This window comes from Setaria italica, chromosome V, assembly GCF_000263155.2.
Source record: "Setaria italica strain Yugu1 chromosome V, Setaria_italica_v2.0, whole genome shotgun sequence".
In the NCBI taxonomy this organism is placed as follows: domain Eukaryota; kingdom Viridiplantae; phylum Streptophyta; class Magnoliopsida; order Poales; family Poaceae; genus Setaria; species Setaria italica.
In genome coordinates, this window is record NC_028454.1 from 9,935,695 (window position 1) to 9,957,579 (window position 21,885).

At 45.5% G+C, this 21,885-nt stretch overlaps 4 protein-coding genes across 4 annotated transcripts; 1 reads left to right on the top strand and 3 right to left on the bottom strand.

Annotated features, from left to right (window-relative positions):
* The first annotated feature begins 393 nt into the window (after positions 1–393).
* On the top strand, positions 394–4,208 carry LOC101758269 (uncharacterized protein At1g04910). The gene is made up of 8 exons (XM_004968272.4): positions 394–1,034; positions 1,653–1,720; positions 1,839–1,927; positions 2,166–2,328; positions 2,437–2,726; positions 2,815–3,019; positions 3,097–3,254; positions 3,428–4,208. The coding sequence occupies exons 1-8, from the start codon at positions 773–775 to the stop codon at positions 3,672–3,674; spliced, it is 1,482 nt and encodes a 493-aa protein (XP_004968329.1). The 5' UTR covers positions 394–772; the 3' UTR covers positions 3,675–4,208.
* Positions 4,209–4,614: 406 nt separating this feature from the next.
* Positions 4,615–7,185, bottom strand: LOC101758945. The gene is made up of 4 exons (XM_004968273.2): positions 6,267–7,185; positions 5,235–5,324; positions 5,094–5,161; positions 4,615–4,932 (listed from the first exon to the last, which is right to left on the bottom strand). Exons 1-4 carry the CDS (start codon positions 6,954–6,956, stop codon positions 4,776–4,778), a joined length of 1,005 nt encoding a protein of 334 aa, XP_004968330.1. The 5' UTR covers positions 6,957–7,185; the 3' UTR covers positions 4,615–4,775.
* Positions 7,186–8,566: 1,381 nt separating this feature from the next.
* Positions 8,567–10,979, bottom strand: LOC101759345 (dihydrolipoyllysine-residue acetyltransferase component of acetoin cleaving system). The gene is made up of 4 exons (XM_004968274.4): positions 9,963–10,979; positions 9,452–9,541; positions 9,264–9,331; positions 8,567–9,067 (listed from the first exon to the last, which is right to left on the bottom strand). Exons 1-4 carry the CDS (start codon positions 10,644–10,646, stop codon positions 8,923–8,925), a joined length of 987 nt encoding a protein of 328 aa, XP_004968331.1. The 5' UTR covers positions 10,647–10,979; the 3' UTR covers positions 8,567–8,922.
* Positions 10,980–13,767: 2,788 nt separating this feature from the next.
* On the bottom strand, positions 13,768–14,925 carry LOC101759748 (transcription factor MYB57). Its single transcript, XM_004968275.2, has 2 exons — positions 14,645–14,925; positions 13,768–14,555 (listed from the first exon to the last, which is right to left on the bottom strand). The coding sequence occupies exons 1-2, from the start codon at positions 14,808–14,810 to the stop codon at positions 13,933–13,935; spliced, it is 789 nt and encodes a 262-aa protein (XP_004968332.1). The 5' UTR covers positions 14,811–14,925; the 3' UTR covers positions 13,768–13,932.
* Positions 14,926–21,885: the final 6,960 nt, after the last annotated feature.

The following is a 21,885-nucleotide window of genomic DNA, read 5'->3' on the forward strand; positions in this document are numbered from 1 at the left end:
TGAATATCGACCATAATTCCCACTTTATCATATATATATATATAACACTGAAAATAAATAAATAAATACAAAATTGCTAGTATTTCGTGGATGCACTTATGTCATTTTGAAATACTCCTATATACATGTCCATGTCCTAACTCCTAAGTCAAAGGTTTTAGCTTTGACCCTCGGTATCTAAAAAGTTAATTTTGGCAACACATATATATCTTTTTGTAATGAAAATCACTTTTTACATAGACATACATACTACTTTCTATGTTAAATATATATTTTATCGATTACTATATAAAAAGTGTGCCATATATTACGATATTAGGGAGACCAGGAGGAGGACTTGTCACTCAGTAGCCAGTCCTCACTAATGGCCGAGCCGTACCATACGAGCGAGCTGATTAGACTAGCCGATAATTAATGGCCGTGTTTGAGGGCGAGGTTACGACTTACCACCGACCGAGAGGAGTGCGCCCAAATGCTCACGTCGTGCCTACCGCCGTCGCACGCGCCGTCTCACTCCTCGATTTCTTCTTCCTCCGCCCGATACCGATTCCGCATTAAACTAATCATCGCCCAAAAGCTTCGCTAATCTCCTCCCCTCCGCATAAACACCGTTGCGTTGCCTTGCCCCCCACACTAATCGGCCTCTTCCTCCTCCTGGTGGTGGTGGTGCTGCTGCTCCCTGCTGGTGGTGTAGCAGTCACTAGCAGGGGTGGTGGTGGTACTGGTTGCGGTTGGGAGGGAGGGAGGTGGGTGGAGGCCGCACGGCCGCGGGATGGTGGCCGTCGGTGGCGGAGGGGGGCGGCGGAGGCGGGCGTGGCGGTGGGCCATGCGGGCGGCGGCCAGCGCCGTGCTGTGGACCGCGGTCGTGCAGCTCGCCTCCATCGCCGGGCTGTTCCGGCCGCGCGTCCTCGCGGACTGCGGCGGCGGCGGCGGCGGTGCGGGAGGCGGAGGGGGCGCCGCCGCGGGGCTCGCCGCGCTCGCCGGCGAGGACAGCGTCGCCGCGAGGCTCTCGCCGCCGGCGCTCGTGCCCAAGAGTGAGTGCCTCGTTCCTCTTTCCCGCTTTGCCGCCGTGCGTCTCCTCGCCTTCCTTTTCGTACCGGTGATCTAGGTGGGGAGCTTGGAGCGCTCCGATTTGGGCGGACGAGGGGTCAAATGCGGCAGTTCCGTGGTCAGGAGAGGCGCATTTCCGGGTCGATTCGGCTCGATCGCGTGCGCAAATTGGCGGTTTTTTACGCGAGTTTGGTGTCCTTTTGGGATCTCGGGTCTGACCGCGGACTGCGGTGCCAACGTTCTGAATTCGCGATTGATTGTTTCATGTGTCAAGGCATGGTTGATAGTACGGTTTATCCTTTAGCAGGTCAAAGGGGATGTCTTAGAGAACTTGACAAAATGTGGCTTCAGGTCTTGATGCCTATCTTGCCTATGCTGTACTTAGTGCTTATACTCTTAGAAGGAGCTCTGTAATTTCATACCATCCGATGATCAGGGGACTTCTTTTACTGGACACTGAGCATAGCTCTGTTCCTCAAGACATGTGGCGATCAGTCAAAGTCCTTCTAGCTACCCATCACTAGGATGCCAATGGGCTTTTCTTGGTGTCTCAGCCCTCCTGTTTGCACTAGAACTGATTAGGTTGGTGTTACTCTCTACAGGAATTTATAAAAGCAATGGTTATCTACGAGTGACTTGCAATGGTGGCCTCAATCAAATGCGAGCTGGGGTTCGTACCTCAACTTTATTAGCTTCATGCATGTTTATCATTTGGTTCCATGGTGCGAACAAGTACTGCTGTTCATTTGTCAGTCCTTCTGAAGTTCATATGAAATGATATGCTGCAGATATGTGATATGGTGACTATAGCCCGCCATCTAAATTTAACGCTAGTGGTCCCTGAACTGGACAAAAGGTCTTTCTGGGCTGATCCAAGGTATGATTTTCCATATAACATTGTCTCAACGAGATCATTGTTGTACATTTCTGACGAGCTGTTCATCTTTTGCTTCCTGAAACTACTTGAACATGGCATATAATCTTATGTGTTATGAACTGCATTCATCTACATATTTCAGAAAAAAACTATGATTTATGTGTAGAAATATTACTGCATTGACATATCTCTTTTGTTATCTTCTCCTTGCAAATTACTTTGTTATTTTGGTTTGCAGTGATTTTGGAGATATTTTTGATGTGGATCACTTCATTAATTCCCTGAGAGATGAGCTGATGATTGTCAAAGAACTGCCTTTGAAACTTCAGTTAAGAACTAAGAAGAGACTATACTCGATGCCTCCTGTCAGCTGGTCGAATGAAACATACTACCTAAAGCGGGTAATCTTTGATCTTTCATACAATCATACTGCAGAGTGTGGGGCTGTGGGCTGCAATTAGCACCATCGAAATAGTGATAACAAGTGATCTGAAAGCACTCTTTTGCAGATTTTACCTCTGGCAATGAAGCACAAAGTGATCCATTTTGAGAAATCAGATGCTCGCCTTGCAAACAATGGCCTTCCAGTTCAGCTCCAGATGCTGCGTTGCCGTGTAAACTTTGAGGCTTTGAGATTCACCCCACAGATTGAGGCCCTTGGCAGGAAACTTATCTCCACCCTACAGAGAAGTGGGAAATTTGTTGTGCTTCACTTGCGCTATGAAATGGACATGCTGTCCTTTTCAGGTTGCACACATGGCTGTTCTAGTAAAGAAACTGAGGAGCTCACTAGAATGAGGTTTGCATTTTGCATTATTACTGAGACTATATTAATTGTGCTATTTTGATCCTTCACTAGATATAAATTAATCATGTTTGTACTGCAGATACGCTTATCCATGGTGGAAGGAAAAGGAGATCGATTCTGAAGCGAAGAGGCTTCAGGGACTTTGCCCTCTCACACCAGAGGAAATTACTCTAGTTCTTAAAGCTCTAGGATTCACAAAGGATACACTGATATACATTGCTTCTGGTGAAATTTATGGTGGGGAAAGGCGCTTGGCTGCACTCAAGACTGCATACCCTAAACTAGTGAGCACTTTTCTAGCATTTAAATGTTCCAGAGATCTTTTACTTGGATGCTAAGTTTCAGTTTTATCTTATATTAGGTAAGGAAGGAGAAAATTTTATCTCCTGATGAACTGCGGCCATTCCAGAACCATTCAACCCAGATGGCAGCACTGGATTACATGGTTTCTCTAGCAAGCGATATTTTCATTCCCAGCTATGATGGAAATATGGCAAGGGTTGTTGAAGGTCATCGCAGGTCTGCATCTTTGATTCTAATGGGAATTTTACTTATATTTTCTTTTTATTGTACACTACATTATTCCTAGTCAATAAAGTAAACCTTTACTTTATTGACTAGTAATAATGTAGTGTGTACAATAAACATATATTGCCGCTATGGTTGTGAACATGTTTGCTGATCTATTTCAGGCACATGGGTTTTCGCAAGACCATTGTATTGGACAGAAAGAAGCTTGTTGAACTCTTGGACCTTTTCCAAGGAGGTGCGCTATCTTGGGATGAATTCTCAGATGCAGTGAAGGAGGCACACAAGAGCCGCATGGGCCAACCTACAGAACGAAAGATCATGCCTGGCCAGCCCAAGGAAGAGGACTATTTCTATGCTAATCCTCAAGAATGCCTGGGCTCCAATGGTGGATTAAGAGACATTTCCTGACAATGCTTCCTGGAAACAAGTTCCCAATGAATAATGGCGCCTCAACCCAATAACACACTGTTTTTGTTCGTCGACACCATCACTTCACTTTTGTACAGCTGACCAAAGGCCCACTTCTTACTAAGCATTTACATCAGGTATATGCAGGTTCACAAATCAAATGCTTACAGCCAGATTTCCTCACAGAATAAAGCAGAAAAAGAAGCCGAATACCTCAGGTTTCAGAAAGAAGAGATGCCGCTCGGGCATCCAGTCTGCTCCTTTTCCACCATATGTTACAGTTGTTGTAACCTTTTTGTTAGCTGGTCATTTTTTTTTCATTTCGTTGTTTCCCACTCCCTTTTCGCTGCCCATATTGTCCTTTTTTTGTTAACCTTTTTTTTTTCATTTTGACCATGCCAAAGTAGCTCAGTGTCCTGAAAGTTTTTTGTACTAGCCAGTCACCAAAACATTGAAGATTCTCAACTGATATACGATTCCTAACAAAATCTGGAGGGATGAATTGATGGCAATCGAGCAATTGTTTTGTTTGCAGCATCTGATCCATAGATTTTATGCTTATTTAGCGATCAAGATGGTGCAGTGTCGATGTGGTTGTTACCTTCATGCCTTGTTCTGTACATGGACGTGCAACCTTTTTTTTTTTTTTTGATACTCATGGACGTGCAACTTGCAACGGATCAGCTGGTTCCGACTTCGCTTGCACGCCCCGTCTCAACCAAATGGCATGGATGATTTGGTAGTTTGGTACGTATCGACAGGGAAGAATATGCTTTGCAAATTTGCAATATTTTACTACTGTCATTTGAGTATTTGAGTATTTTGCACTTTGTAAGTTTCGCGGTGGCGAAAATGACACTATCAGGGCGTAGTTATAATGCTGGCATTCTTTTTTGTTCGAACCGGTGGCCTCTTGATCTGCAGTCAAATGCTCGACCCGTGATAAAACAAGGTAACAAAGACGTTTATAAATAGCATTAGCATTACTAAATACTGCCCCCATAGACTTTCCCCCTCTCCCAGTAACTGTGTGGAAACGTCAAACGTGCTGCAAGCTCGAGCCAGCCGGGCCACGTCAGACCAAAGCTAGCTATTTTGCAGCTACACTACACCGGTGGCGACGGTGGCGCTGCCGTTGGAGTTGGAAGGCTGCAGCAGGAATTCGAGGAGGACGGGGTTGAAGAGCTTGGGCTCCTCCTGCGCCGGCAGGTGCCCCGAGTTCGGAATCAACTTCACCGTAGCCTTCTCCCCAAGCTTCCTGCATGTTATGAATTCGAATTTAGGTTTACCATTCATTTCATCCAAATTCTCAATCAACAATGAAATATTCAAAAAGCTGAATGGATAGTAGAAGTTTTAAAGGAGGACTGCTGATCCACTACCGAAAAAAAACTGACTGCAGGTAGAATAGAAACTTACTCTTTCACTTTGTATGCTTTCTCCAGCGGGAAGATCTGGTCGAACTCTCCCCATATGATCAACACATCCTGCGCGTGGTTAAGATCAATCAGTTGTACGAACTCTTGCGGTGTCTGGGTTAGTAATTGCTGTAGTTCATACCAGAGGCAGAGGAGTAAGCTGGGAGCCTTCTGCCGTGGTCATCCCTTTGATGAGCTCGATCTTCTCCTCTCTTCGGTCCTCCAAGGATTTCTGCATGTGTCAATACACCGTTACTACTGTATCCATTTCTAAAATTTTGAACTAACTCTTGTTCTAAACATAATATATTTAAAACGGAGAGTTTTTTTTTAACTCAAAACCGAGAGATTTTTTATGAACATATAGCAATTGTCCTTTCTTTAGCTATCTAGAAAAGAAAACCTTATCTTTTTTTTTACGTCTCCCTAAAACCAGAAGGAAAAAAATAACTAGCATTGCGTGTGCAATCGTGGCAAATCATGCTTAATTATAATCGGAGGTAGTTGGCTATGCACGTAGATGATTAATTATCTTAATTAAGTTGCTTCGCAAATAGTAGCATGCTTAATCATCTGGACCATCGGGCCTAACTTGATAACTGTGCCTGCGGGATTTTATGGTGATGAAATTTCTCTCTCCTTCCGTAAAACTTCATCCTCTCTCTCATTATAAACATTGCAAGTTAGGGCCTGTTTGGATACACACTCATAATCTTTAGGATTTCACTTTTAGTCCACTTTTAGGACTTAGTACATCCAAACATATGTCATAAAAGTGCATTCATAATGTTTAGGAGTGCTCTTTTCATTAGGAGGACCAAACCATCATAATGGGTTATTTTTCTCCTAAAAGTGGTCCCCAACCCATCATTTACCTCTCTTGCCCCTCCCCTTCTCTCTCCACGGCGCTAGAAACGGAGCAGGGGTGGAGTAATTAGGGGTACAAAAGTCATTTCCCCTCTAACATCCTAAAGATTATGATTCCATCCAAACAGCCCACTCATAAATTTTAGGACTACCAATTTCTAGCTCCTAAACTTTATGAGTGTCCTAAAGTTTATGAGGGTATATCCAAACAGGCCCTTAGTATAGAAATTAATGCTGATGAAACTCTCTATGAAATTTCTATTGAAACTGGACTCAAACCTTATAAATACTTGGACATGATGCGTACCCGGAGGAGGTCGCGGGCGATGCACTCGGGCATGTACTTGGGCGGGCGGTGGAAGGAGAGCGCCGTCAGCCGCCGCATCACCTTGGTGTCCGCGGGCACCATCAGCTCCGTCACCTCCTCCACGCCGCCCCTCGCCGCCAGGGCGCGGTCGTCCTCCGGTCCCTTGGTCACGTCGGAGTCGCAGAGCACCACCTTCCCCACCGTCACGCCGCCGCCGTGTTGCAGCAACGCGCGGGTCAGGTGGTACGCGACGATCCCGCCGTAGCTGGCGCCGACCACGTGCAGCGCCGGGCGGCCGGGGCCGACGAGGCCGGGGAGGTGGCGCCCGCCGGTGAGGAGCGCGGCGACGGCGGCGGCCTGGGAGGCCTCGGACCGGGCCGGGGCGCGCGTGCGGGAGGCGCCGAAGAAGAGGAGCGTGGGGACCACCAGGTCGAAGTGGCGGGACAGCGGGCCCACCTGCGCCGCCCACTGCCACGTGGGGCCCGGGCCGAAGCCGTGGATGAGCACCACCACCGGCCGCTGCTGATCCGTGGTCGCCGCCGCCGTCGAAGAAGGCAGGAGTAGGGAGCGGTGGGCCCAGAAGTGGACGGTGGTGTCGGCGTCCACGGCGGCGGAGCCGGGGCGGAGGCCGGCGGAGGTGAACGCGCGCCGGAACGCCGCGTCGAGCAGGGACACCACGCCGAACCCCATTGCCCAATGCTAGCTTAATTTGGTTAGTTCAATTTGCCTCTCCGGCTTAATCAGAGCTCTGGCATGAATCAGCTAGTGATCATGGCATCAGTTCTTGAATGGGATATATAGAAGGGTTTCCCTGATCTTGGCATCAGACCATCAGTTCTTGAATGGGAGCAGGTAACTGATCAGTACGGGGTAGGTGTTTATACTTTCTTATTATGACGGCAGTGGATTAGCAAAATGTAGGGTGTGAATGTTGATCACTTTGAGTAAGCAACTGCATTACTTATACTTTTTGAGTTCCCTTTTGTGTGTACAACGACGCTGTCAACTTTGAAACTCGATCGTTTTACATTCATATGCGCGTGCATTTCCAAATCCTCTAATGATGGTTGTTCCGTCTGTTCACCTAACGTCGCTACGTTCAAACCTAAAGTGCGTGCTGTTATTGAATAAATGCCATTTTGTTGCCTTTTTAGTCCTTCAGTTTCGTTTTTTTTTGGCTTAATTAGTGGTCTTTTGGCCCCGTCACCCATCCCATCAACGACTCTTGGAGCTCCTAGTCTAGCAGTCTTCTAGAAGTATTACCTGCTCTGTTCACGAAATGCTCTTCGCGTCATTCCATATATATACTTTCCTTGTTAATGAATTTTGTGCTATGTATACTAGAGTATCTATCTATCCTTTATTTTTTGGAGCGGAGCATCCATCTATCCAAGTTATCATAATGCAATTCTAGTTTTGTCTTAAGTCAAACTATCCCAAATTTGATCAAGTTATAAGGAAGGGTACCAACTTTTATGACACAAAATAGATATATTATGAAAATATATTTTATAGCAAATCTAGTGGTACTTATTCGGTATTATAAGTTATTATATATTTTATACAAACTTAGCTAAACTTAAGATTGTTTCATTTAGGATAAAACTAGAATTGCATTCTTTTCACGATGGAGTACTGAAAAAGAAATCCACTATATATTCCTCTTTTAAAGACCAACCAAATCTTTTACATGTGACAACTGACTAAGGTGGACACGCCCCACCTGTCATTCACCGGGCAAGGAGTTTCATCCATTTCCATTTTTTAAAAAATTTTTCAGCACGACGAACAGGCGTCATGCGACGTGGCAGAGTTTCAATACTATTGCATCTGTACTTTAGCTTTTCTAGGTTTATAAGCATTATTATGCATCTTGACGTACACTATTCTAAGTGCATTAAAAAACTATACACTCAAAAAAATTAAAACATCATACAATTTGAAACAGAGAGAGTGCGAACTCAAGAAGGGCGACCCCTGAGCAGGAGTTTCAGCTACCACACGTCTTGTGTTTTCCCCCGCTTTGATCTTCTCTTGAGATCAGTACCTACCGCACGGACAGAGGACAGCCCTGCTCGATCTTTTCTTGCCTGTTACCTTTTGAGGTTGGCCATGGTCTTCCTAGGATGTCCTTATTTAAGCTCCTATTTGTTTGAAGCTTCCAAAAAGATATTGTTGGTTACAATCCGAATTGAAAAGCTGTTGTTCTTTTAACTTTCTGACTGTCCTTCATTTTTTTAAAAAAAAAACTAATAGCGCAATGCATGGGTGGGCTCACTGGCATTCACGACCAGCCGATGGAACACAACAAGCAGCCCTAAGAGGGCCCAATAGTGTTGGAAATGCTGACCTCTCTTACTGTACAGTAAAATTGGTCCAATGCCCCATCACTGGTAAGTGATATGTGGACCCTTCTTAGGTGTAGCTACTTTGTGACATCAATCCAAAACATGAAAACAATCAACTGCTTGAGAGAAAAAAAAAGATCGAAACAAAAATAGCAAGGCTACATCCTTCATCCTTACACCTTGCTAAAATACAGCAATCTGCATTGCCCTCTGTATTCCAAAACCAGCTGGAAGTACAAAAGAAGGCAGAATCTCCATGAACGTAACTCCGGATGCATGCAACACTGCAACAGAAAGCTGCACCCGAGCTATTTGGCGGCGGCGCTGCCGTTAGAGGTGGAAGGGTGCAGCAAGAAGTCGAGGAGGATTTGGTTGAAGAGCTTGGGATCCTCCTGCTGCGGCAGGTGGCCCGCGTTCGGGATCACCTTCACCGTCGCCTTCTCCCCAAGCTTCCTGCATGTGCATGCAGAATTCAAATGTTCACTACTTGTTTCATCTCATCGGCCATGCGTTAATTAGCATGTTTATTCGGCTAATCAACGTTGAGTTGAGTTGAAGAACCAAATGTTCAGTACTGATTGACTGACTGACTGCCTGATTACTGAAGAAATCGACAGAAATTGAGTAAGCAGGAACATCATGAACTTACTCTTTCATCTTGTGCGCTTTCTCGACAGGGAAGATCTGGTCGAACTCGCCCCAGATGATCAAGACCTCCTGCCGTCAACATATATCGATTAGTTCTGTACGATGCATGATGAGTGCCTGTGTTCATAGTATATAATTGCAGTCACTGGATCGGCGTGCATCTTCAGTGGCGTCAGTAGTTTGATGTACCTGGGACAGAGGAGTCAGCGGGAAGCCTTCCCCGGTGGTGATTCCCTTGATGAGCGCTATCTTGTCCTCCCTCTTGTCCGCGAAGTACTTCTGCAAATGCAGCATCCAAGCAAGCAGTTACTTGATCTGATCGCATTGCTCTCTGTCTCTGAAGAAACAACCTGATACTGATCAGGCTCTCTGCTATGCGATTAGGGGTCAATGCATCCGTGACGCTATGCTTGCGTCATGGTGGCGAGCTAGTCCTAGCACTATGCTTCATGCGAGTGGTGATGATTGGAGCTGTAGGTGGTCGCCGATGTGATTCGCCGCCAAATCTTTTGCTTTGCAATAACTAACTAAAAATATGGGACGACCAGTCAGTAGTTCAGTACCTAACTTATGTGGGCCAGCCCATCACCAAACCATGGGCTGGTGGACTCCATCTCTTATGATGGCCTCCACTTTGGATGGGCTCAGCTCAGCTCAGTCAGGTGCACGCGTATGCAACTATACGTATACGTATACTTACCCGGAGCATGTCGCGGAGGAGGCACTCGGGGATGTACTTGATGGGGCGGTGGGCGCAGATGGCCATCAGCCGCCGCAGCGCCCGGGTGTCGGCGGGGGCCAGCAGCTCCGTCACCTCGCCCACGCCACTCCTCGCCGCCAGCGCGCGGTCGTCGTCGGCGCCCTTGCACGCGTCCGAGTCGCACAGCGCCACCTTCCCCACCGCCACCGGCGTCGCGGCACCGCGGCCGTGCAGCTCCCGCGCCAGGTGGTACGCCACGAGCCCGCCGTAGCTGGTGCCCACCACGTGCACGGTCCGCCCGGCGGCGCCGGGGAGATGGGCTTCGCCGGTGAGAAGCGCGGCGAGGGCGGCGGCCTGGAAGGCGTCGGAGCGAGCGGGGCCCCGCGTGGCGGAGGCGCCGAAGAAGAGGAGCGTCGGGACCACCAGGTCGAAGTGGCGGGACAGCGGACCCGCCTGCGCCGCCCACTGCCACGTCGGGTCCGGGCCGAAGCCGTGGATCAGCACCACCACCGGCCGCGGCGGCTGCTGCTGCTCCGAGGAGGGGGGCTGGAGGAGGGAGGGGTGGGCCCAGAAGTGGATGGTGGTGTCGTCGGCGTCGACGGTGGCGGAGCCGGGGCGGAGGCCCGCCGAGGTGAACATGCGGCGGAACACGGCGTTGAGCAGGGACACCACGCCGAACCCCATCGTTGCTCCCCCTGCCTCTCTGTTAGAGGTAGCTGCTTCTCTTCTCCCTGCAGGCCGGCACGCCCTGCCACTCAGCTTTGGCCTAGTAGCCGGAGCAGAGGACTTTGATCAGTTGTTCTCTTGAGCTTTTCAATGGCAGGTGGTGCATTTTGTTGGGCCGCATCAACTTTAATTTGTTGAGCTTAATTTGTTCCGGTGACCATTATCCTAGAATAAAGTAATTTTGATCCAACTTTTGACTATATATAGGGGTGATGTGTCCCACCTGTCATGGAGCCTACACCCCGCGCCATGGCTTCCACTTTCGACACCAAGAATCATGGAAACTGCACTAAAGGTTCTAGAAGGCCTCGTTGTAGTGCCTACTGCCTAGGGCCATGGGCTTCTACAAGGATTGTCATATGTCGATCTGTCAGTTGGGACATCGATTACATGGTGAGACAAAGTGGCTCGGAAGTGAAGTGTCACCCACTCCTAATCCTATTGGTCTCCGGCCACCTACCGCGCTTGCGGTTGGCGGGAGCCGCAAGCTATCCTGCGGCAGCGGAATGTGCTCTACCAGCAGCATCGATTCCTCGCTAACCTCCGACGACCAGCTTGGCACAATGCAAGCCTTCGCTTTCTCAGGTTTGGCATGGCGTCAGTTGGGTCGCGTCAACTCAGGCTGAACGATCAGCTGTAGACATGTAGTATTCACCGAAGACCGACGAGCTATCAATTCTTAGGCTTGACGCGGTGGTGGCATTGAGACGGCATATTGATCACATGACATCACTTGGTTTCGGCCCATCTGTTTCTTCCTCAGGCCGGCGGCCATCATGTCCAAATTTCCGTTCCGGCCCAACAATGAAGCCCAGTTAGGAACAGGCCCATTCCCATTTGGATCCACCCAACTTTTTGGAACACACAAAAAGTTAACGACGCCTTTCTTCCATTTACAGTTGAGGTTAAAAAAACAGGCACGCTCAAAAAGAGGAAAAAACACTCACAAAAAGAAAGATTTTTTTTTGGGTACAAGCAGACAACGACCTATATACCCATGTGATTTGATCACTTCTACAATAATCCTAACGAAGAGTTAATTAACCGCAAAGAAGACAAGAACCAGAGGTTAGACTAGCTAGTAATAGTATACGGGGTAGAAAATTAGCCGACGTGATTGAGCTTTAGTGCGAGCACTGAGGTGACACGGTATCAGCAAGTATGCTTTGATTAGTCATTGTTACCGCACTAGGTACGTATACTAGCTAGTCGTCGTCGTCATCATCATCGATGCCTACGCCCTATACCCATGTGGCTTGATCTCGGCTACGATCGGCGAGTAAATTAACTGGGGAAAAGACAAACAGTGGTTAGACTAGGGCTAGAAAGTTACGCGACGTCAATCAAGCACGAATGCGATTTGGCAGTTAATTACTACGTATCCCCGTGTTAAATAATGGTACTCTCGTTTGTCCATGCCATCGGGAGAAAGTGCACATTCCTAAATTGTGTGTATTACATCCGTTTTCAAATGTTCACAATAAACTACTCCCCCCTTAGATCATTTTGTCTTTTCTAGATTCATAGATAATATCACGCATCTAGACATATACTATATCTAAGTGCATAGTAAAACTTATGCACCTAGAAATGCTAAAATGTCACGTACTACCTCCGTTCTATTTTATATAATATAAGTTAGTTTACTTTCTCTATAATGTGGAGTGCAGTGGTTGGGGGTGGGGGGTTGGGGGGTGTATTTAAGAACAGAGGGAGCTAGTATAATGTTTTCACTCTCTATTTGTAACTAAATGTGTTTGAATAAAGATTAAAACTAGATATATCGTCACGTGTGTCATTTTATAGAGATATATGTAGATGCCCATTTCATAGTAACTTTTTTTTTGATCTAATGGTCCTTTTGCTATATCTCGCACGGTAAGTTATGAAAAAATATACTATCAATTAGTGAAATAATGGAGGGAGATAGTAGCAGCGTACTCTTTAGTCATTGTTAGTCCTAGCTAGTCATCATCATCACTAGTCTTGGTCACCAGTCATTGTTAGCCATACGCTATGCATGCAGTGTGCAGTGTAATTGGTCAAGATGCTGCTCCAAATCAACAGTGAAGCTCATAAGGATTCAAGGGATGTAGCAGGTAAGCACATGCTCCGCATGGACCAGGGCTTACATACACGATACATCCATCCATGCAGACCTGGCTTTGCTGTCCAAATTTTCAAATGCTAATGACCACCTGGGCTGCTACCACTACTGAACTAAACTAACCATTCAGATATAGCTGCACCTGCAGGACGGCTATAGGTAGCCATAGGCTAGGCTGGACTCATCTTAGATCTGCTGTAAAGCGAACGAATTCAGCAAGAGGTCATGGGCACATAGGATAAACAGAAAAGATTAACTTAGCTGTCGCGCGCTAATACTGTCTCGTGCAGCATGTGCGCTGCCTTTACCAATTTTTTTCCTGCAGTAGTTGTTGCCCTCATCCATGGTCGCGCCGACGACGAAGACCTTGGTCGCGTGCATGCTCTCGATCGGTCGATGTTAGGAACGCCAGTGGTTATGCGCTGACAGCCATCGATCAAGGCCAGCATCGATGGTATGTTTTGAAAATTTTCAAATAATAATAATAATTAAAAAAAAATTAACTAAATTTTGAAATTTTAATATTATTGGTCCTCTAACAAGGTAAAATTTGAGTTCGTGACTCCGCCCTCCGCCACTAATTAGTTGTATGGGCATAAAAGGAAATGGGAGTTAGTTCATGCTGAGGAAGTTGGAACTCGAACGCAAAGGCAGCTAGGAAGGCGGGAATTATATGCTTGCAGGAATGATCGAAGCTGCTGTTTCTAGAAAGTAGCTTGGAAAAGGTATATGGGAGAGAATTGCTAGCTCTGCAATCTGCATACACAAACACAGTCAACTCTCTGCTGAACTGAATTGCGTATCAGCTTTGAATTGCTAGCTCTGTAACTCCATCCTTACACATTAACAAATTTCCGGAAACTAGCTGTCCCCGATACATTTTCCGACATGTGCTTGCGGATTGTGTGTAGTTAAATCTATAGAGAAATTAATTTCACCGAGACTCAAAGACAAGCATAATAGTCTCGTAGATTAACTGAACAAACATATGGTTGATTCTTGACACAAGGTAGCTAGCAAGGTACTTACAATAACTTTTACCAAAAAAAGAAAAAAACTTCTTCTAAAAATATTGGAAATGACAAGAAATACAACTCTTTTTTTTTACCACACCGACAATTGGCTAGTCTAGTCATCTTAACTCAGCTCACACTTGAAGCTCATCGGATTTGCAGGGTACAGTTCACTCTCCCACGCGTCCATGGCACCCGGCACGTCCACGAGGAAATCGGCCGGGTAATCCAGGTCATCGAACGAGAGGAAATGGATCATGTCGCTGTCGCCGACGCTCGCCTCGCTCTCGTCGCCGGAGTTCTGCTGCGTGCTAATGGTCGACGACGGTGTGCTCTCGCTGCCGCCGTCGCCGGCTCCGTCGAGCACCTGGCAGGCGAACATCGGGAACCGTGCGGGGATGGGCAGAGGCGCCGCTTCGGTGGCCGCATTGGTTAGTTCCGCTTCCGCCTTCTCCTCGGCGGCCGGCGCCGCTGGCTCGGTGCTGCTGCTGCTGCCACCGTCGCCGCCGCCGCCGGACTTGGCGGCGGCGTTGAGGCGCTTCCTGATGCGGGAGTTCCAGTAGTTCTTGATCTCGTTGTCCGTCCTGCCCGGCATCCTCGCCGCGATCGCCGACCACCGGTTGCCCAGCGACCGCTGCAGGGAGATGATGATCTCCTCCTCGCGCTTGGAGATGGGCTCCTTCTTCAGGTCCGGGCGCAGGTAGTTCATCCACCGCAGCCGGCAGCTCTTGCCGCTCCTCCTCAGCCCTGCGCATCCACCATTGACGCGGCGTAAGAACAGATTATCATACGCGTTAATTGATGCGAGAATTAGCACTAGATCAGACTAATCTTGCCTGCGAGCTGCGCGACGGAGCTCCAGGTGGAGACGCCGTGGTAGGTGATCTGGGCGAAGAGCCGCTCGTCCTCCTCCGGGGACCACAGACCCTTCCTCTCCTTCGTCGCCTCCGTGCCGCCGTTGCCGGCGCCGGCGGTGTCGCCATGGCTCGGCTTCCGCACCATTGCTAGCTAGGCTGCTAGCTGGTTCCTTAATTAGCTCTGGCTCTGCTGTATTGACAATGGCAAGTTCAGCTTGGTTGATTGGCTGATGCTGTTAGCTAGTCATGTGTGTGACTGAACTGCCTGCAGTATATGTATATATATAACATGTCTGCAGAGACAGAGGGCATATGCCTCTGCGCATTAATTTCCCTGCCTGCAGGAGCTAGTAGGGCGCATGCGACCAAGAGCATGCGCGCACCAGATACCAAATCATCGATTCTATTCGCTGCGCTCTTCATGGGTCAGTCTTATACTACGCTAGTATAATATGTGTGGTTTCAGTGGAGGTCACCATCCATTGTTACCGTGTGTTGTGACTAGCTCTGTGAGCTTTGTGTGCTTATGCGTGCATGTTTATGTCACTTTGCCTACTTATCATGTATAGTAGTACATGTACATGTTTACTGGAACGTATTAGGTGCTGTACGTGATGGATGGAAGGATTAGCTTGCGATATGAGAAGATTATTACAGCATCAATGAATGATAGTTGATGTGGCAAAGCCACATTGCCATCCATGCATGAATGTCCAGCTGGCAGCTGTTGCTATACATTACATGGCAACACAGGATCTACACACACACACAGGATTTACATGATTATTGTTTCTGATAAGATGCATCTTGTCGGTATGAAAAGGCATTGGGTATTATTAGAGCATCATTTAAATACAGTCAATCATGACCTATAAACCTGGAAACTTTTGACATTATTTCAGAGTTTCAGCATGTGTGTTTTTATAAAAAAAACTAGATAATATAAATGATATCATCAGCATCAGCATCAGCATGCAAATGTTATGTCCTCTGTTACTTTGCATTTGCATACCTGTGCAGGGAACGTACAGTTCAGGGGAAGGTGATAACTGATGAGGAGATGGAGTTAACTTGCATCTACAGAAGAGGAGGTTGTTGGTAGTTCATTTTACCCAGCAAAGACTAAATACAACCAATCATGAATCATGCATATATAGGATAATCCGGGTTACATCTAGCACTGGTGGCCAATCTTTTTCTTGAGGAAAAAGTAGTAGCTGCTAATGGTCAAAACTACAACAGTAACATGCATGCATCAAACATCTGCTTCATTGAAAGTGCATTTGGATAAAATTATGACCTCTACCCCAGAAATAGAGTCATCCAATGGCTGATCATAGTCACAAACCTAGGACCATGACCTTTTGTGATCAACCACCCTTTGCCCTTTGGCGGTGATGATCTTTCGCCAAGTTTAATTATGGTCACAATAAACTGTGGACCATCGCCCCTACGTCAGCAACCTTAGGATGTTGCCAACCATTCCATCCTATTAATTCCCGCTACACAGCACCGGGAAGAGACAAAAAGCATACAACCCTGAGAAAGAGCCAAGTTGCGTGGCAAGTTCATAAAAGGCGGCTATATATGCATACAAACGCCAGGTAAACATGCATGCATCTCACAACTTTCAATTTGCAGCTCTAGACATTTAGCTAGAAGTTCTTGCTTGCTGCTAGCTAGTATGCAAACTATATACACAAACCTTGGCGAACGCAAACATAAGCAATAAGTTGATAAACTTGCATTAGTGCCTAAATTGCGGCCAATAAACCTGTCACGATGATTTTTGTTGTTGCAAGAGGTCATTATGCCTGGTTTTCTGGCATTTCAGGACCATTCAGACGTTGGAGCCAGCCCTTGAAATACATCCATTTCAAGGGCTGGTCGGTCCTGGAAATGCATTTTCAAAGCTGATCAACGAACTAGCCCTGAAAATGGTCCATTATAGCCCCGAAAGTGAGTGTGCCATGGCATCAAGTTATTGGCTTCTTGTTTTTCTGGAGGGTTACATTTACAACACATATTTTCATTGCCACAAAACTATTGTGGCAGTAGACTACATTATCATGACCTAACTAGTTTTGGCGATACTGACTATATATCTACTAGACTTCTATACATATATAGAGTTACGTGCCCTTGCAATGCGTGGAAAAATTATAAATTCCTTGACCTAATTAGTGGATGGTATTGCCAGTTGCCACCACAAGTTCATGACATTCAAGGGAAATCGATCCTCTGGCTAGCTCTTGGGCAAGAGGTGGAGTCAAGCAAAGACACAGTTGCATGTTGGACTCTAGGTGAGCCGTCCCATTCCAGAAGGTTAAGTTAACTATGCCAGAATTACCAATATTAGGAACTCGATCCAATCACACGGCTGCTAGCTAGCTATATTCCCTTGACCTGTGTTCCTCAATTATTTAGGTGTGTGTTCAGTGTTAAACAATTCAAGCCTGCATTATGCTTGTGTGGTGATAGGGTTGCATATGCGACAAACTTATGGCGGCCTCTGTTTGCACTCTCAACTAATCTAATAAAACATACGAAATTACACATTAAATTAAAACCTTGTCAGTCCTTTGTTTAGGTTGCAGGCATGAGATAAAATTCTCCAGTGCACATGACCCGAGACAATAGCTAGCCAACCATGATGCAAAGAACTTGCTTAGAATATGATGCAAATGCAACTTGCAAAAACAAACTATACATATGCAGAGCCTGACGTATGCGTGTACATGCATCTGCAGTTGTGCAGCCTGGGGCTTAGCTGCATGCAGTGATGGATCTGGTGCTGCATACATAATTAGACTGTGATTAACTGACGGGAGTGATACTAAATCATTAGCTGACAGAGATTAGTGAGTGTATTAGATGCTCAACATGGCCACTAGCAGCTCGACAGCGAACGGATGGCGCGCGGCTGACATCTGCATCTCCTTTTGTCTCATGCTGCTGCACGCATGCATGCTACTGTTGCGCATGCATATTATTACAAGACATCACAAAAGCTTAGCTAGTTTGGGTGGGTTTGTTTGATTTTGAATTAAATATCATCTATGCAGTCGTCTGCAAATGCCGATAATCGTTGATTGTTTAATTTTCTGCACGAATTTAGCTGCTTTTTTGGGGCGGTTCTCAATAATGCAAGTGGGCAATATCTGTTGGGGCTGCAAAGTTGAGCTGGTTGCTGGATTTTAATCTAACAATTGTTCTCCTTTTGTTTGCTTGTTGTTCAGGGGTTTTGGCAATCATTTAGGGTGTTACCTGTGACCTTTTCTTAGGTTGGTTGCCTTGTAAGGTAATAGTTGTACCGGAGCTTGTTGTCCAAATAAGTAATATATATGGTATATATGTATATGTAGCACGCAGATCTCATCATACATATTCTAGATAAAAGACATCTGTTTTTTTTTAAAAAAAAGTGTTGGAAATTGTCTCGGCTCAAGAAACAACCAATATGAACGAATAAGGCGCTCGACGCGCTTTCCATGAACATATTCTTGCATACATGGTCCATTCTCTAGCTACTCTTGGTTGTAGATGTGAACACCACGAATTATCCCAAGTAAAGGTTCATGCACCATGTGCCTCAAGTACCTCAACAGATTCCAAGCAATGATCACATTAATTTTCTTCCATCGATCTTATTGTCACCATTACCTTTTGAGGGGAGATTATTGATTATTATCTGGATAATTACGATCATGTTGCCGGTGGGGCAATAGGATAGTCCATTCATTTTATTTTATTTTATTTTATTTTTTGCAAAGATGGATAGGATAATTAGTTGAATCTGACGATGCATGGTGGTAGGTAAACGCGGATCAACGTGATATCAATTGCCAATATATAGCTAAGCTAGCTGGTTAGAAAATTCTTTCTGTGGGAAAAAACAATTACACTATCTAGAAAACAAACACATGGAGTACGATTCTCACCTCTGCTGCTTGGTTTCATTTGCATGATTGGTGGTTGAGTTGGATCTGTTAGATGGCACCAGTAAGGACTAAGGAGCGTGTACCATGAGCCATGCAGTGCCAGATATATTCATACAACTTTATCTCCTTGAAAGCAGCAAAGCATTAGCAAGGTTTTCCTTGGACTGGTATTGTCGGTATTGGTCAAGGTTTTCCCTGGACTAGTACTGCCGGTATTGATCCTTTGACTCCTGTTCTGGTTCCAGCTGGTTAATTATATAAACAAGGATCTGCGATCAAAAGTAAACAACGTATGTAGATCACATGTGTCTGCATGATCAGCTCAAAGATAGTCATATCTTGGTCACTCGATAGCAATGCAACTCCTCAGAGGTCACATGGGATAACATTAATCTGGACCACCACCAGCAGTTCATAAAGTAATTCCAATTAGCTAGAGCTTTAGAATTATTAGTGTGAATCTACCTGTCGTTTTAGCAACACAATTAACACGGTTTTCACTCACATACTGATCTAGACTAGCTGTCTAGTCACCAGTCGCTCATCACTTCTGACTTCATTTATTTAATTTTGAACCCTGATGGTGTAACAAGCTTCAAAAGTGTTCATGAATGATATTATGATGTTTCATGCTAAATTCATTGTTGAATAGAGTTAAACTCATGCGCAGAAAAGGTTCAAATTATGAACACATATGTATGTCCTCATATATAATGTCCTTGGAACAACATGTGTCATTTTTTTTTTATAAAGGATAGACTGCTTTTTATAGAAAGCATACATGTGCCTATTTGGCGAAGTGGGCAGAGACTATTCCTTTTTTTCAAAAAAAAAATACATGTGTCTATTTTAACTATGAGCAACACATTGGCACATGAAAAGGAAATGGGGTAGAGTGTAAATACCTATCAGAGGATGTTTTAATTTTTAAAAGGATAGGTAAATTTTTCAAAGGATTCTCGCACCTAAAAGATCTCGTTCAGTTGCCTTCAGCATCACGCATATGGACAGAGCCGCCAACATCTTGTTGGATTATGATGTCTTAATTTGATAATCGGAGTGTCACGTTGCTAGAGGCGGATCGAACATGTATGTATTAGTTGGCTGGCATTTCTCACCATTGTATTGCTAGTCAAGAGTCAAGGACAAGGGCATTATTAGTTGCTCAATGCTTAATCTCTCCATAGAATCTAGTCACATAATTAAAACCATTTGGATCACATGATACATTGCATCGGAAACTGATGCATGACTGAACGATGCAGCTTTCACAATAATTATTTTTATTGTGCTATTGACAATTTAGAATCAAAGGTTTTGTTCATCTCCGTGCATGAAGCCACAATAAGAACAGGAGTAAACCAACGCATCATTATCTTCATGAATTGCCCAACATTTTCTAGACACAGAGCTTGCAAGCTACTCGATCGCGAGATGGCGGGAAAAATACGCACCGGTGGGCCCCTGCACGTACGTTATTTTCGTATCATCACTTTAGGTTGTCTGCGAGTTGTTCGATCAACCCCCTCAAGGCACGTTGGTCATACTCATACGATTACACGATCTCAACCCCACATGGTCGCAGCAGCACTACTCGCGCTTGGCATGGATACACGACTCCAGCTATTCGGTTATACATGTGACTGCCATGAACATCTGTCCCACAAACCAAGAGGTGCGCGTCAGATTCCTTGCAATGATCACAGCTTTTTCCTCCATGGATCTTGTTGTCTCATCGCTTTTTTAGGGGAGGAGTACTGATTGAATTTTTTTAAAAAAATCAAGTTGCAGGTTTATTTGTAATATGAAATTAACTGGATCTAATAATGCACGGTGGTAGGTAAACGATGGATCATGCATAACTTGTTCGCGATTTTCATTGGGGAAATAGAACTACTACTAGCAGCTACTGGCGATTGGATCACAGGCAGCGCGCATCGCCACACCTGCTTCCATGAGCCCTAATGTTTTGACTATTACATGCCAAATTGGCCATCCCAACCAAGGAACGTGTACTATGTATGAACCACTACTACGTGCAGGGATCGGGTACCTTACTTCATCAGCTAGTATTAAGCGATTCCTAGGCCAAACAATAATTACACGCACAGTTATTTAGAAATTAGGCCTAGTGCATGCCTAGCCAGTAGCCACCAAGATCATCAATCACTTAGCTTGTGACTCGTCATTATTTACACACATTACTTTTAGCTTAACATAGCCATCCACAAATGTTCATGGATGTTTTTTTTGTTTTTTTCGTGCTTAGTTACCACGTAGTAATGAAGTAAACAAATCTGACGCAGAAAGTGCCTTAATTGAGATAGGAACAAAGCATCATCTAGCCGTTTTATTTTTAACTCCCACATGGCACGTGAAAATGTGGTGGAGCGTCCCTATCAAAGCATGCATGGAAAAATTTCCCGGTCGGCTGCGTCGATCGTCATGCACGCGCTTGGATACCGGCCGGCCGCCGCCATGTTTTTGTTGCATTCTGAGGTCTTACAGCTTTGTTAATTGAGTAAATACAAGCTAGGCACATGTGATTAATTACATTTCCTACTGTAATAATTTAATCACTTTGATCCAAATACCAATGGTTAATTATGTATGATTTGAAACGGAAATGGTCAAAAGACAGGAGAGACCGTACTTGTGCATGTGTGTCCTTGCATCAAGCCATTCTAAGAACATGAACACATGAACAGCTAATAATGGAGAGATAGGTCTGATATGTGTACCCATAGCTTTCCCGGAATTTCAGTGGATTATATCGTCACGGGCCAAAAAGTGTAGGCCAGATATGTTTGGTTTCCTTATCGATCTATATATTACATGCATGTATATATGTATGCATGCACGAACGTTTCATGTCATGATGTGATGGAGGTTAGGTAATAACGGCCCTACACGTACTTATTATATGTGTAACCCTACATATACTTCCAAAGGCTTAACAAGTCCTCCTACTGCACGAAGTGACAGAGACTTTCAGGTAATTCCTACCTCAGATGAGCACGTATCCATGCATAAGTATATGTTATTATATGTAGGACAATTTAGATCAGCAACCCTGAAATCTAAGGAACTAATCCAGCAAGCGAATGATTCGTTCCTAGAGCTTGCAGAACCTTGTTGTTAGTGTTTACTTACTGGTGGAGCCAGAAACTCTAATGGTTTCGTCCAACTGTATTACTTTACTTTATGGCGTGGTGCAATCTTGTGGCCCCTCGTCTGCCTATGCCAATGTTGGTGTTTCTATGCATGGCGGTTTCGTCA

Bases quoted from the DNA above. Each gene is read 5' to 3' on its own strand.
- LOC101758269 (XM_004968272.4), top strand. From the start codon at position 773: ATGGTGGCCGTCGGTGGCGGAGGGGGGCGGCGGAGGCGGGCGTGGCGG. The intron at 1,928-2,165 runs GTATGATTTTCC...TTTGGTTTGCAG, and splicing joins TCTTTCTGGGCTGATCCAAG to TGATTTTGGAGATATTTTTG. The intron at 3,255-3,427 runs GTCTGCATCTTT...GATCTATTTCAG, and splicing joins GTTGTTGAAGGTCATCGCAG to GCACATGGGTTTTCGCAAGA.
- LOC101758945 (XM_004968273.2), bottom strand. From the start codon at position 6,956: ATGGGGTTCGGCGTGGTGTCCCTGCTCGACGCGGCGTTCCGGCGCGCG. The intron at 5,162-5,234 runs GTATGAACTACA...AACCACGCGCAG, and splicing joins AGCTTACTCCTCTGCCTCTG to GATGTGTTGATCATATGGGG. The intron at 4,933-5,093 runs GTAAGTTTCTAT...CATAACATGCAG, and splicing joins AAAGCATACAAAGTGAAAGA to GAAGCTTGGGGAGAAGGCTA.
- LOC101759345 (XM_004968274.4), bottom strand. From the start codon at position 10,646: ATGGGGTTCGGCGTGGTGTCCCTGCTCAACGCCGTGTTCCGCCGCATG. The intron at 9,332-9,451 runs GTACATCAAACT...TGTTGACGGCAG, and splicing joins CGCTGACTCCTCTGTCCCAG to GAGGTCTTGATCATCTGGGG. The intron at 9,068-9,263 runs GTAAGTTCATGA...ATGCACATGCAG, and splicing joins AAAGCGCACAAGATGAAAGA to GAAGCTTGGGGAGAAGGCGA.
- LOC101759748 (XM_004968275.2), bottom strand. From the start codon at position 14,810: ATGGTGCGGAAGCCGAGCCATGGCGACACCGCCGGCGCCGGCAACGGC. The intron at 14,556-14,644 runs GCAAGATTAGTC...GTGGATGCGCAG, and splicing joins CTCCGTCGCGCAGCTCGCAG to GGCTGAGGAGGAGCGGCAAG.